We start from the raw sequence: 12,856 nt of genomic DNA on the forward strand, positions 1-12,856 counted from the left end.
AAAAGAAGAACAAAGAACTAACCTGACACGCCAGATGGATGTGTTTTACACATCCATCTGGTAAAACTTCGATATACAGCATCTGGGAAAAGGCAGAGGGTTTGAAAAAAATACTCAGAGGGTGAATGGATGAACTTTCTGTCTGTCACATCTTTCCAGGCCAATCAGAGCAACAAAACACGTGACTTCATAGCCGCTACCGAGGAATAAATCCATATACACTATATTGCCAAAAGTACTCACTCACCCATCCAAATAATTCAAATCAGGTGTTCCAATCACTTCCATGGCCACAGGTGTGTAAAATCAAGCCCCTAGGCATGCAGACTGTTTGTACAAACATTTGTGAAAGAATGGGTTGCTCTCAGGAGCTCAGTGAGTTCCAGTGTGGTACTGTGATAGGATGCCACCTGTGCAACAAGTCCAGTCATGAAATTTCCTCGCTCCTAAATATTCCATAGTCAACTGTCAGTGGTATTATAACAAAGTGGAAGCGATTGGGAACGACAGCAACTCAGCCACGAAGTGGTAGGTCACGTAAAATGATGGAGTGGGGTCAGTGGATGCTGAGGTGCATTGTGAGCAGAGGTCGGCAACTTTCTGTAGAGTACATCGCGACAGACCTCCAAACTTTATGTGGCCTTCAGATTAGCTCAAGAACAGTGCGTAGAGAGCTTCATGGAATGGGTTTCCATGGCCGAGCAGCTGCATCCAAGCCATACATCACCAAGTACAATGCAAAGCGTTGGATGCAGTGGTGTAAAGCACGCCGCCACTGGACTCTAGAGCAGTGGAGATGCGTTCTCTGGAGTGATGAATCACTCTTCTCCATTTGGCAATCTGATGGACGAGTCTGGATTTGGCAGTTGCCAGGAGAACAGTACTTGTCTGACTGCACTGTGCCAAGTGTAAAGTTTGGTGGAGGGGGGATAATGGTGTGGGGTTGTTTTTCAGGAGCTTGATCCCTTAGTTCCAGTGAAAGGAACTCTGAATGCTTCAGCATACCAAGAGATTTTGGACAATTCCATGCTCCCATTTTTGTGCGAACAGTTATGATGGCCCCTTCCTGTTCCAACATGACTGTGCACCAGTGCACAAAGCAAGGTCCATGAAGAAATGGATTAGAGAGTTTGGTGTGGATGAACTTGACTGGCCTGCACAGAGTCCTGACCTCAACCCGATAGAACACCTTTGGGATGAATTAGAGCCAAGACTGAGAGCCAGGCCTTCTCGTCCAACACCAGTGTGTCACCTCACAAATGCGCTTCTGGAAGAATCCAACAGAGGATTTGTGGCTAGACTTGAAAAGGGCTGTTCACACCTAGATCTCCATGTAACCTGACAAGAGCTTGAGTTTTACAGAGAAGAATGGAGTAAAATTGTCCAGTGTCCAGATGTGCGAGACTGATTGAGACCTATCCACACTAAGTGCTGCAATTGCAGCCTAAGTTGCATATACTAAATACTGACTTGAAGGGGGTTGAATATCTATGCAGTCATTTATTATACATTATTTATTTGTATCTAATTGGCCTTACTTTGGAGAAACCTGTTTTCATTTTAACATTGAAGAGTTTCTTTTGTTGTTGTTTGTGTAAATAAAGTCAAATCATATTGACCATTATTGATTTACACAATCAATTGAAGGTAAAATATCCAAGGCGGGCATTTTTTTTATAGACACTATATCACATTCAGGTAGTCGTGTTTTCCACAGAGATTTATTTGCATTGATGAAAAAATACAATTCTCCATAAAAACTTTTTTCAAATAAAAGTAATGGTTGCAGCATAGGTTTGGCAGCACAAATTGGCTACATAAAAACTTCAAACTGAGATTTTTCTTTTCATTGTGTAATACAATAAATACTCTTTTTCTCACATTGCAGTCTTAAGGCATTTTTTCCGTCTCCAGTAGTGTCAGTGAGAGCCCAATACAGCTGGAAATATTAAAGAGACTATTTAAAAACACAAATACCTGTCATACCCTGAACGGAAACCACAATCAACCATCATCAGAGCTTAACTAACTGCCGTGATGTCAGAAGTCACATTTTAAAGCCCTTTCACAATAATGCGTGTATCAGAGTCTTTTGATATGAAATGTTCCTCACCACATAAGTTACCACTTACTCCTCTCAAAGAGTGACAGTTTTACTGATGGTGTCCAGTGTAAACCTGTGTCACACTCATTTTTGCTCTTTTGTCCTTGTGTAAAGTAACACTGCCTTCCCAGCCAGCCCAGCTTCCACCCCTCCAGGAGGAACAACGTACTGAGTCCCATCGTTGGCCCTCTGAGGGTCCATGGTCCTCAGCTGCTTGTTGCTTTGGGCGACGCTGTCCAAACTCCACAGCTGGTAGCGCAGGCTTTTACCCTGCTTAGCCAGGATGTAGACCTCTTTGACGACTGCTCCAAAAGGACAAGGGGAGCCAGTGTCAGAGGCAAGCTGAAGCCAAGGCAGAGTGGAATCAGGCTGAGTGTGCTCATTGCTCACGCCCCCCTGGTCCAAACCGAGGAGAACACCTGGGACAAATAGACACTGTTATATTGGGACGTGAGAGGCTTTTAAGAGTGCAGGGATGAGAATAATAGGTGTTTACTATAGAGTACTAGGGTCACTCTGAAATAAATAAAGACGAGATCTGTTAATTTCTGAGAAAAAAAACAAAAACAAATTAATTGCGTTAGAAAGTCATACATTTGTGAGGACAAAACTTTTCTTTTTTTTTTTACATTTAAAAGTTATAAATTTACAAGAACCAAATGTTGAATTTATAAGATTACAAAGTTGAAAATTGCATTTAAAAAATTATCAAATGAAGCAGTTTTCCTTGCACATGTACTGCAGTTGAGAGTATAATCGAATAATACTTTTCACTGGGACCAAGCAATAAGGAAGTGCTGATGATTTTAGCCAGGAATCATGACGTTCTCATTGACATCTGGATTTAGAAGAGACATTTCTGCAAAGGGCTGTTGCCCAGGGCAATCCAATCGCTGTTTTCAGTTTAGTTTTCTGTTAAGTAACAACTTGATTCATTTGAAATTACTTTCAAAGTTTCAGTCCAAATTTACAACTTTTAAAGTTGAAAAATGTTAGTGTTTCTTGTAAATTTCTGACTTTTTTAACTGAAAGATTTGGCTTTTCTTAAATGTACAACTTTAAACAAATTTTCCCCCCCCAAAAAAACAAATCTAAACTTTTTCACCTCTTTTTTTTATTTTTAGAGAGAAGCTTGTATACACCATCTTGCATCATACCACTTACAGGGGTGGAAGCTAACTAATTACATGTACTCATATTACTGTATTTTAGCAGCTTTTTCTAGCACTTGTACTTTTTAAGGACATTTTAAAATCTGCAGTTTCATTAGGCATATTTTGGGAGATGTATTGTACTCCAGTAAATTTTAAAAATCATTAAGTAGTGAGTAAGAAATTATGCACTAGAAGCCAAAATGAAGAGGTCAAAGATTTCTGCCAACAACATGAAGGTGACAGATAGTTTGGCTTTGACAACACCTGATGAACAGTAGCACAGTGCAAGAGAATGATTCTCTGTTTCATCTCAAAACAGATGTTGCATTTTACTTTAGTCTAAGTTACTCCCATCATAAACAACCTGGTTGCTCAATATTCTCTTGTTCTTATTGCACCTAAGGATAGATCACATTTCACTGTACAAGCCCCTTAGGTATCTAAAGTAGCTGTCTAGTACTCAGTACTTTGAGTAAAATTTGAGTAGATTTATAGACCAGTACTTTCACTTCAGCTTAAGTAATTCTAACCAGAGTAACTGTGCTTTTATTGAGTACAATAGTCAGGTGCTTCTTCCACCTCTGACCTAACCTGACACCTGACATGGAAAACAATAGATATACAGTATTTGGAAAAGGGCAGAGCCTTCAAAAAAAAAAAAAAAAAAAAAAAAAAAAAAAGAAAAAAACTCGGAGGGTGATGAGATGAACATTCTGTCTCACATCTTTATGGGCCAATCGGAGCAATAAAACACATGACGTTGTCGCAGCTACTGAGGAATAAACTCCATATAGAACTGCATAACGCAAACCATGGCAACTATAGACATGTCAGTACACGACTTTTGTCGTTTTTGAAAAGAAAACAACTCACTGCTGTTCTTTGTTCTTCTTTTAATGAAGAAATGTCGTCAACTTCTGATAAAACTGGCGCTTTAGCAGCATCCACACTAATGTCTTCCGCCAGAATTGCACCGGCCTCTTGTTGCTGCTTGCTTACGTCATGACTCTGCCGCGCCTGAAAGTACTGTCCCTCGTCGCTGATTAGTCCTGTCACTTTCTAAGCAGATGCAAACAGTTCAGACAGAAGCTTTGCAAGATGGATTCGCCAGTGAGAAACAAGGAAACAAGCAAGGTTTGCAAGGTTACCTCTGACCAGTTAACGCAGGATTTTTCCCACCAAATTCTGTGTCATTTAGATGTTTGAATATTTGTGACCTAAATTTTCATGGATACATGTCTCTCTGGCGAAGTTCAGCCCTAGTCAGGCTGTTTATTGAGCTTTAGTGGTGATCCAACCACTCTTCAGATCTTAGATCCCAGACTTTTTCCTTCTTAAAATTTTTGAATTAACTCATTTCATTATATATACAAAATCTAGAACCAGATAATACATTAAAGCATGTTTTTGTCTCATTGAATGAAGTATTTGCACCTCAAATTCTCTGAAAATCAACGTTCAGTATGCACATATTTAATATTAAGGTATTTAAAAGTTTTCTCATATCAGTGATGTCACTTGTACAAATGATATCATATTCCCATAGACAGAAATCATTTTTTGCAAAAATTATTAAACCCTTGTCTCTTGTTTTGATAACTTTGCTTCCATCCACAGCTGGATTGTCAATTTAGGCAGTACTATTACTACTAATTACTAAAGCTGGACATGTGCCTACAATTACCCAAAAAAAAGCAGAGCTACAAAAGCTTTGGGAGCATCTGCTATATTTTGCTGGTGCAAAACATGCTGCAAAACAGCCAATTCCTCCTTAAGTGTATGCCATGATCTTTGGAGGTTTGATTCAAACATATCACTCTTTATTAAACCTGGCTTTCTTAGAAGAAAGATGACTGCTTTGTGGCCAAGAGTAAGGCCATTTTGTCCATTTTCTTCAGTCTGTTGTCAGCTCTGTGTGAATCAGCTGTACTATCTTTAATTACGCATCCTGGTTCAGTCCTTTCCTCAAAGACCTTCTTAATACAAACATCCCTTTGATGTGTGAGCGTCTTACCTGAAGCAGCCGCCCAGTGCGCTCTGTGGCCGCAGCGTTGGCACGGCTCATGATTGTAGTCTTCATCATACCTAGGCTTCCTGTCAAGGAATTTAGGCCTTGAACCTTTAACTTTTCTTTCATGGAAATGAGTAGAAGTCTAAAACAACCACAAAGCTAAAACTATTTCCCTCCCTTTCGAATTCCCCTCATGGCAGTCCTGTTTTGTGCTGGATACGGTATGAGAACAGGCTGTCCGCCCCACAGGTGTGTGATGATGGTCTCAGCGTTGTCACCACTCAGTCCTCCTGACAGCAGGTCCGCCTTACAGCTACACACCTCTTCTGCTAGGAGGGCCATGTTGTCAGCTGGAGAAATAAAAGTCTTAATGAGAACATTAAAAAAAACGGCCATAAACTCAACAAAGTGTGATAGTGCATTTTGTATTCTGCATCTGTTTCTATGAGTTTAATGCTTGCACCACAGGCACCAGACAGCAATTTTCAAGTTTTTATTTCACTTTTCTTCTGTCAGAAAAAAGTAGCTGATCCAGTACGTTTCTCCTAAATTTAAAACAGATAGGCCCGGTTCAGTCAACACGTTTTTTACCTGAAAACATTTCCCCCTGAGCCGTGTACCCTCTGCTCAGTGCTGTTTGAACCACAGTCTCCATGTCAACACTCAGCTGTGGCTGTCGAAGCTGAGCAGACATCCACAAAGCCACCAGACCACACCTAAAGGATAAACAAATCGCAGTCACACCCTGACAAATATGTGTGGTTAATTATTCAAACGTATCTTCATTCACTAAGGTTAAACTTAAGACATAATAGTCCCATTGTACATGTTACAGTTGTGGTAAAGGTTTGTTTTTGTTCCATTAGTGTTTTGTGGATAAGAATGTTGCGTTAGTTGAGAAGTGTTGAAATGAGCAAGTTCAGACTTACTGTGGACCATCTTGGATGAGGGAGGGCACGTATGTGTTCACAAGTATCCACTGCAGGTCCTTCCTGAAACTGAGGCACAAAAACAGCATTTAGGCATGAAGACTTAAACAGCTACCTAAAAAGTCCCTTTCGAAATATTGTCATACATAAAAAGTGAAAGAGGAATCAGCTGAAAGTCGTAAATAAATTAACTTATTAGATGTAGACACCTGTATTGTAATGAAGAAAAAAAGGGAAGTTTTCCTGTCATGACCAGTAAAAGTGTCTGCCCTGATAAAAAGATATAAATCAGGTTTTTTTGTTCCCATTTTTTGAGGTTTTAATTTATTTTACAGAGACAGTAAATATTAATCACCATTTCTGTAATTACGCCAGAGTTAGCCAAAAAGCTAGATCCCATCTGCAGTCTGTGGCCAGAATTTGTAAACAATAATATTCACTTTTTGTGACTTCAGGTCAGATATACAGTCACATCCACATGTTTTAGGCATGAGAGGCACTAGGGATTCATCACAGAGCCCAATGTGCAACAACCTGCGGCTGGAGAGAGGGGGGAGGGTGATCTTCAGCTTGATACATGTCAACATACATGTGTGTTGCTTGGTAGCCAAGCTCAAGGTTGACGGCATCTTTTTTTGCCAGGGCCTTTTCAGCCCTGGTAATAATCTTGGAGACTGCCTGCGGTTTTCAAGTCCGTGGGACATCCACAGCAGGACCAGAGGCACTTGGTAACCCTACTACCTGCCTGAACAGTAACCTAGACCATGCTCACTCACCACATCTAACCCTTACTCTGCCCTGAAGGTGCAGACTTTATTTTTTCAAGATTTCCCCTTGCTGCTGGTAACATGCAAGGACATCCAGAGCATGACCAGGGTTTTGCCAGTCTTCTTTCCCACCCAATGGTGCCCTCACCAGCTTACTTGCCACATCTATACCTTACTTCAGCCTCAATTTGTGGCCCAAACATGCCTAAAAGATCTACACAGTACTGTATATCTACTCAGTCCTCTATATATTTTAATTTTTTCTGATAATTGTTTTGTCAGGGTGACTTAACCTTTCATCGAACAGTGTTTCCAATGTGTGATGTAAAGGGGGTGGACAAAATATTAGAAAGACTTCTTAAAATAACAAAAAAGGGTTTTAAATGGATAAACACTTTTTTTAAGTCCTCAAAGCCTAAGGTGACACTTTGAAATCACTGTTTTCAAATTCTAGGTAAGATACAAGTTTAGCTGTACTGTAATCCCCCTGGTATTCTGTTGCACATGAGTGTTACTCTTATGTCTTTATTCATTTGTTAGTTTTTTTCTCATCCATTTGTTTGATGTAAAACTATGTACATCAAAGAATGATGTTCAATACTTGAAATCTAAATAAAAAGAAAATTTTAAAAAAGCAATTGCTGTTTTTGCCAAATCAGCTGTAAAAAATAGGGATACTGTATGAGATAACAAAATCAGGCTTTTCCAACCTCTGAGATATCTGGCATTGGCTTATGTAAACTCACCTTCATTATAAATCACTCACTACCATAGTTAAAGATTTTGTCATCTTTAAAATAACCCTTTAACCTGACCTCTACAAATAGTTGGCAACACCAAAATTACATTTACAAATAAATAAATAAATACCAAAATGATTACATAAAGTGGGGTTTCTTCTTGCAGTGCATCTGGACTTGATGGTGATAATGAGCCTTTATGTAAAAACACTCAAATGTGTTGTATGCCTTTTTTTTGCACAACTTGAAGAAGATAATGGCTGATGAAAGCAGAACAAACACTGCAATAGATGTCAGATATCTAAGGAGGTTTGTTAAAGTCTCATATTAGAGTCTAGAGTACTGTGGGGCCCAGGGTTAAAATGTAAAAGATGATGTGTGCCATAAAGTTGGTGTTTCATTGTGAATCTAACCTGCTCTCCCTCTGATGAAGCAGTAAGAGGGCCTCAGTGTGGTTCCCCTCTACAGGACTCCTGCTGCTAGCTATAGTCTGATACAGCTTCTTCTTAGATGCTGAGGCTGGAGGAGGTGGAGGTGGACCTGGAGCTGGAGGAGGTGGTGGAGGACAGCAAGCAGGCGCAGGTGGTGGAGGAGGAGGAGGAGGAAGTGGTGGTGACATGGGACACTCTACTGATATGCTTTTTTAATGCTCCTTTTGAATGACAAAAGCATGTACAATGTTTAGTAAGACGTTCATATTTTCATGGAGGGCTATTACATCAGCTCAGACAGTTAACAGTTCACTTAGCAAACACTTGAGCTTACAGTCACCCACCCACTTTCCTCTCTTCTTACCTGAAACAGCTGAGCTAACGTTAGCTGCTAGCTACAGTCAAGGTGGTCATCTTGTACAGTTATCCATGTTCTGTTTAAAATACTATCCGCCTTTTTCTTCTCCTGTACAAGAGTATTATTCGTATGAAGACGATAATAAAGCGTCCTCCCACGCCCACTCATGGGTCTAGTACAGCTAGCTAACAGTATCGATGTTTATCCATATTTGGCAGTGTTTTCCCCGTCCCTCTTCTTCTTCGTGTTTTTGTTGGCTCACACATCAACGATAAGGCGCTAGTCCGCCCTCTACTGGAACTGGATATATGGCGTACAAACTTTATTGTATGCCAAAGTGGAATTGAATCATTATTAAACTATGTAATTCAGTTCAGTCACATGTATCCACGTAACATCGAAGACGAAAGAGACGGAACAAGGCTGACATTGCGTGAGGTGTATGTAACCTAGGCTAGTGCCATAGGTGCAAGCGACTTGAGCAAACTGAATACATAACCTTTTTTATTCTTTTGTCTACACAAATAGTCTCCCTGAGATACTTAGTGCTTAGTGGTTGCACATGAGTATATATAAATATAACGTATGTGGTAAGTCAAAACTGTTTGGATAGGCAACACAAACTGACGAGGAACCACAGTGAGGAAACAAACACCGGAAATAGTGCTTCGTTGTTATATATCGCGAGAACAACGCGGGATTTGCGTGGTCGGGTTTCATTCATCACTCCGCGGTGAGTATTTCATCCAAATCAAGCTAACTAAATGGTACCGTCCTTACATTTTAACTGCGTTAAAATGAATCAAATTGGCTTTGTATCGTATTTGTAGATTTCTTTTGACGAGAGAGCTAAACAGGGAGCCTATATAGATAGATAATGTTAACTATAGCTAATAGTCAGCTAGCGTTTATGCTAACGTACACTCCACGTTATTCAGGCTTGTTGCTTTTTGCTAACATTTGCTAGCTAGTAATCAAGTCTGTAGACCCTTTCCCACCAAACTAGTTTGAATTAGTTTGTTAAAAAACATACTCCTCACCAAAACTTGCAGGTTAAGAGATGGCCACCACTGAAGTACGGCTAAACCACACCATCTACATCAACAACTTAAATGAGAAAATAAAAAAAGATGGTAAGTCCTTTCGTAGCCTCTAGATCTCTGTGTCTCATGTTAGTAAAATGTGGATATCAAACTAATCGCTTCTCTTTTTTGTGTTTCTACAGAGTTAAAGAAGTCTCTTTACGCCATCTTTTCACAGTTTGGACAAATTTTAGACATTTTGGTCGCACGAAACATAAAAATGAAAGGTCAGGCCTTTGTTATTTTCAAAGAGGTTAACAGTGCCTCCAATGCTCTGAGATCCATGCAGGGCTTTCCTTTCTACGACAAACCCATGGTAGGCTCATCAAACAGAAAACCAAATCATTGATAAATATCATATAGATATGTGATAAATTATCCTGCTTGTTAACTGTGTTATTTGTTATCCATGCTGGTCCTGAATCATGTCTGTTCTCACAGCGTATCCAGTATGCTAAGCAGGACTCAGACATCATTGCTAAAATGAAGGGGACTTATGTGGAGCGTGACCGTAAAAAAGAGAAGAAGAAGATTAAGGGACCAGAGTCGACTGGAGCTAAGAAGGGTGCAGCTGCGGCACCAATGGTTGCTGGTGTTCCTGCTGCCATGCCTGTAAGTTTTTAAATGGTTCAGTTGATTTAACCATCAGAGTCCTGGTACCTGACTTATTTTCGCTGTTTTTATGTTAGATTGTCCAAGTAGCAAGTCCAATTAATCAAGTTTTCTCAAGAATAAGAATCAGCTTTGTTGGCCAAGTACGCTTCTGCAAGGAATTTGACTCCAGTTAGCTATGCTTGCCAAGAATTCAACATTAAATACAGAAATAATAACTGAAAAAAGCAAGATTTTAAATTTAACTATGTGCAAGATCTTGTCAAATATTTTAACTAGCATATACAGATCCATGTGTATAAATAATATGGATAATTAGATTACTTTCCCAATTCATTCAGCTATAATGCCTACCAGATGGGAGAAGGAAATCAAAACAGTTTATGTCTGGTATATCTGGGGTTTGCAGCAATGTTATCTGCCTGTTTCCTGACCCTGGCCTGGTATGAGTCCCCGATGGATGGAAAGTCGGTCCCAATAAGCTTTGCAGACCTTACTGTCTGTTGCCGTCTGTTCATGTCCTGTTCAGTGGCGGGTCCAAACCAGACAGTATAGAAGTTAATCAGCAGGTCCTTAGGCAGATTGAATTTTCTGAACTGTCTTAGGAAGTGCTATCTTCTGGGCCAAGTAAGCAGATGCAGGCAGGGTTGCGAATGCTTGTAAATTCGGAGTTTTTGGTTTTAGATGGTTTCCCTTTTCTCTTTAAGTATCGGAAATTCTTGTGGCATTTTGTTTCCTCATATGTCTCCCAAGCAAAGCTGCAGTGCGCTTTGGAATAAGTTGGTCTACATTTGTAACAATGAAAAGAGCACACTGGTTAAAGAAACTGAGATGTTTATAGCCATAAATGCTTTCACGTCAAAGGTGAACTGTTTATTTATTTATTTTTTGACAGTTTTTAATGTAGCTGTGTCAATGATAGAAGAAAGAGTGCAAACAAGCTCACAATTACTGGTGAATATGCTGTTTCTGATGGTGTTACAGGGCTTTTCACAGGCGGAGAGTGATCAACCTGTGGAAAAAAATACTCACCAAGGGGGTTCAAACATTTGTACCCCTGGCTTATTAGACATAGAAAGGCACAAGTAGTAAGAGGGCATTGTCCCCAGGAAATTTTGAGATTCCTACATGTGATTCTTTGAGATTTGAGGCATATGTTGGCAAATAATTATGGTGGGAATTCAGTTATGTAAAAGGGAAGCATAATTATTAACTAATCTAAAAAAAACAGCTACATTCTTGAAGTCCACATTTTTGCAAGATTTAACTCTTATTTTTCCAGGGGTCTTTGTACTAAATAAGCATTTTAATGTAATAGACAAATCTCATGAGAGAATGTGTGTACTGCTTTGAATGCTAAAATCAAGACTTTCAGAGTTAAAACCTACAGTATCACACAAACCTTCCCTATTGGCCACATACGAAATATAATGAGCGGTTTATGCTCATTAAGGAGAAGTTTAGTCGCAAATGGCTTTGTTTTAGGTTGATGCATTGTTGAAATTCATCTAAACTAAAGGAAAGGAGGGCCTCAATTTATAATTCATACTATTTTATTGAGTCAAAAAATGGGAAAAAATATATCAGTCCTTATTAAGATGGCTGTTTGTCTGACCGCTGGTGCGTATGGAAAGCCCTGGTATTATCAGTGGCAAACAGAAGTGGTCTTCAATATCTTGACTTCTGTATTTCTCTCTCTAGGGTATGCCTCCCATGAGTCAGGCTCCTCGTATGATGCACATGCCAGGACAGCCACCTTACATGCCCCCACCTGGTATGATGCCTCCTCCAGGTATGGCCCCTGGTCAGATGCCCCCTGGTGCTATGCCTCCTGGCCAGATGATGCCAGGACAGATGCCTGGACAGATGCCCCAGCAGGTTGTTTTCTTTCTACAACAGCGTGCTCTTTATTTAAAAATATATACAGCTGTCATAGTTTCTTGTTTTTTTTTCATCTAACTAAATTTCATCTCCACAGGTTGCAGAAAATCCACCCAATCACATCCTCTTCCTCACCAACCTGCCAGAGGAGACAAACGAGCTCATGCTGTCCATGCTCTTCAACCAGTCAGTACCTGCAGCTTTACTCTATTAAGATATTTGAGTGTTTTTTTGTTTGGTTGGTTTTTTTTGCAGGGTTATTTGTCGAATGCTAAACTGACTCTGTTTTGTGTTGAAAGGTTCCCTGGATTCAAGGAAGTGCGTTTGGTTCCAGGACGTCACGACATCGCCTTTGTGGAGTTTGAGAATGAAGTGCAGGCAGGTGCTGCACGTGACGCCCTGCAAGGCTTTAAGATCACACAAGCAAACGCCATGAAGATCTCATTCGCGAAGAAATAAAGATCTCTCAGGACCAGTTTTTCTTTTAACAAACATGGACACAAATACAGGTTTCTCTACTGTAGACCAAAACTTCAACACATTTTAGATAATGACTGTTGTTGCACAGTTGAAGTTTCCTCCAAGATTACATGTAAGTATACACACTCTGCTTAAAGCTGCTTTGATTCATCCAAGAACTCTGTGTCCTTATGAAAAATGTTGATTCTTTGGCTTTTTTTATTTTTTATTTTGTTACAAATTTGTCATAAAGCATTGCACCCAGAGTCTGGTCTGCCAGACATTGTACCTGGAGCTTTTTTACTGAATTAAAAATATTCCTTTGTGA

The 12,856-nt window shown here is 39.8% G+C and overlaps 2 protein-coding genes across 2 annotated transcripts; one reads left to right on the forward strand and one right to left on the reverse strand.

The window, feature by feature from the left end:
* Positions 1-1,702: 1,702 nt before the first annotated feature.
* On the reverse strand, positions 1,703-8,740 carry c2h19orf54 (chromosome 2 C19orf54 homolog). The gene is made up of 7 exons (XM_041812854.1): positions 8,501-8,740; positions 8,119-8,357; positions 6,199-6,267; positions 5,861-5,985; positions 5,490-5,619; positions 5,273-5,343; positions 1,703-2,523 (listed from the first exon to the last, which is right to left on the reverse strand). Exons 2-7 carry the CDS (start codon positions 8,322-8,324, stop codon positions 2,189-2,191), a joined length of 936 nt encoding a protein of 311 aa, XP_041668788.1. The 5' UTR covers positions 8,325-8,357; positions 8,501-8,740; the 3' UTR covers positions 1,703-2,188.
* Positions 8,741-9,119: 379 nt separating this feature from the next.
* On the forward strand, positions 9,120-12,856 carry snrpa (small nuclear ribonucleoprotein polypeptide A). The gene is made up of 7 exons (XM_041808053.1): positions 9,120-9,227; positions 9,547-9,627; positions 9,720-9,892; positions 10,018-10,188; positions 11,890-12,066; positions 12,167-12,255; positions 12,369-12,856. The coding sequence occupies exons 2-7, from the start codon at positions 9,555-9,557 to the stop codon at positions 12,526-12,528; spliced, it is 843 nt and encodes a 280-aa protein (XP_041663987.1). The 5' UTR covers positions 9,120-9,227; positions 9,547-9,554; the 3' UTR covers positions 12,529-12,856.

Source organism: Cheilinus undulatus, linkage group 2, assembly GCF_018320785.1.
Source record: "Cheilinus undulatus linkage group 2, ASM1832078v1, whole genome shotgun sequence".
Classification (NCBI taxonomy): domain Eukaryota; kingdom Metazoa; phylum Chordata; class Actinopteri; order Labriformes; family Labridae; genus Cheilinus; species Cheilinus undulatus.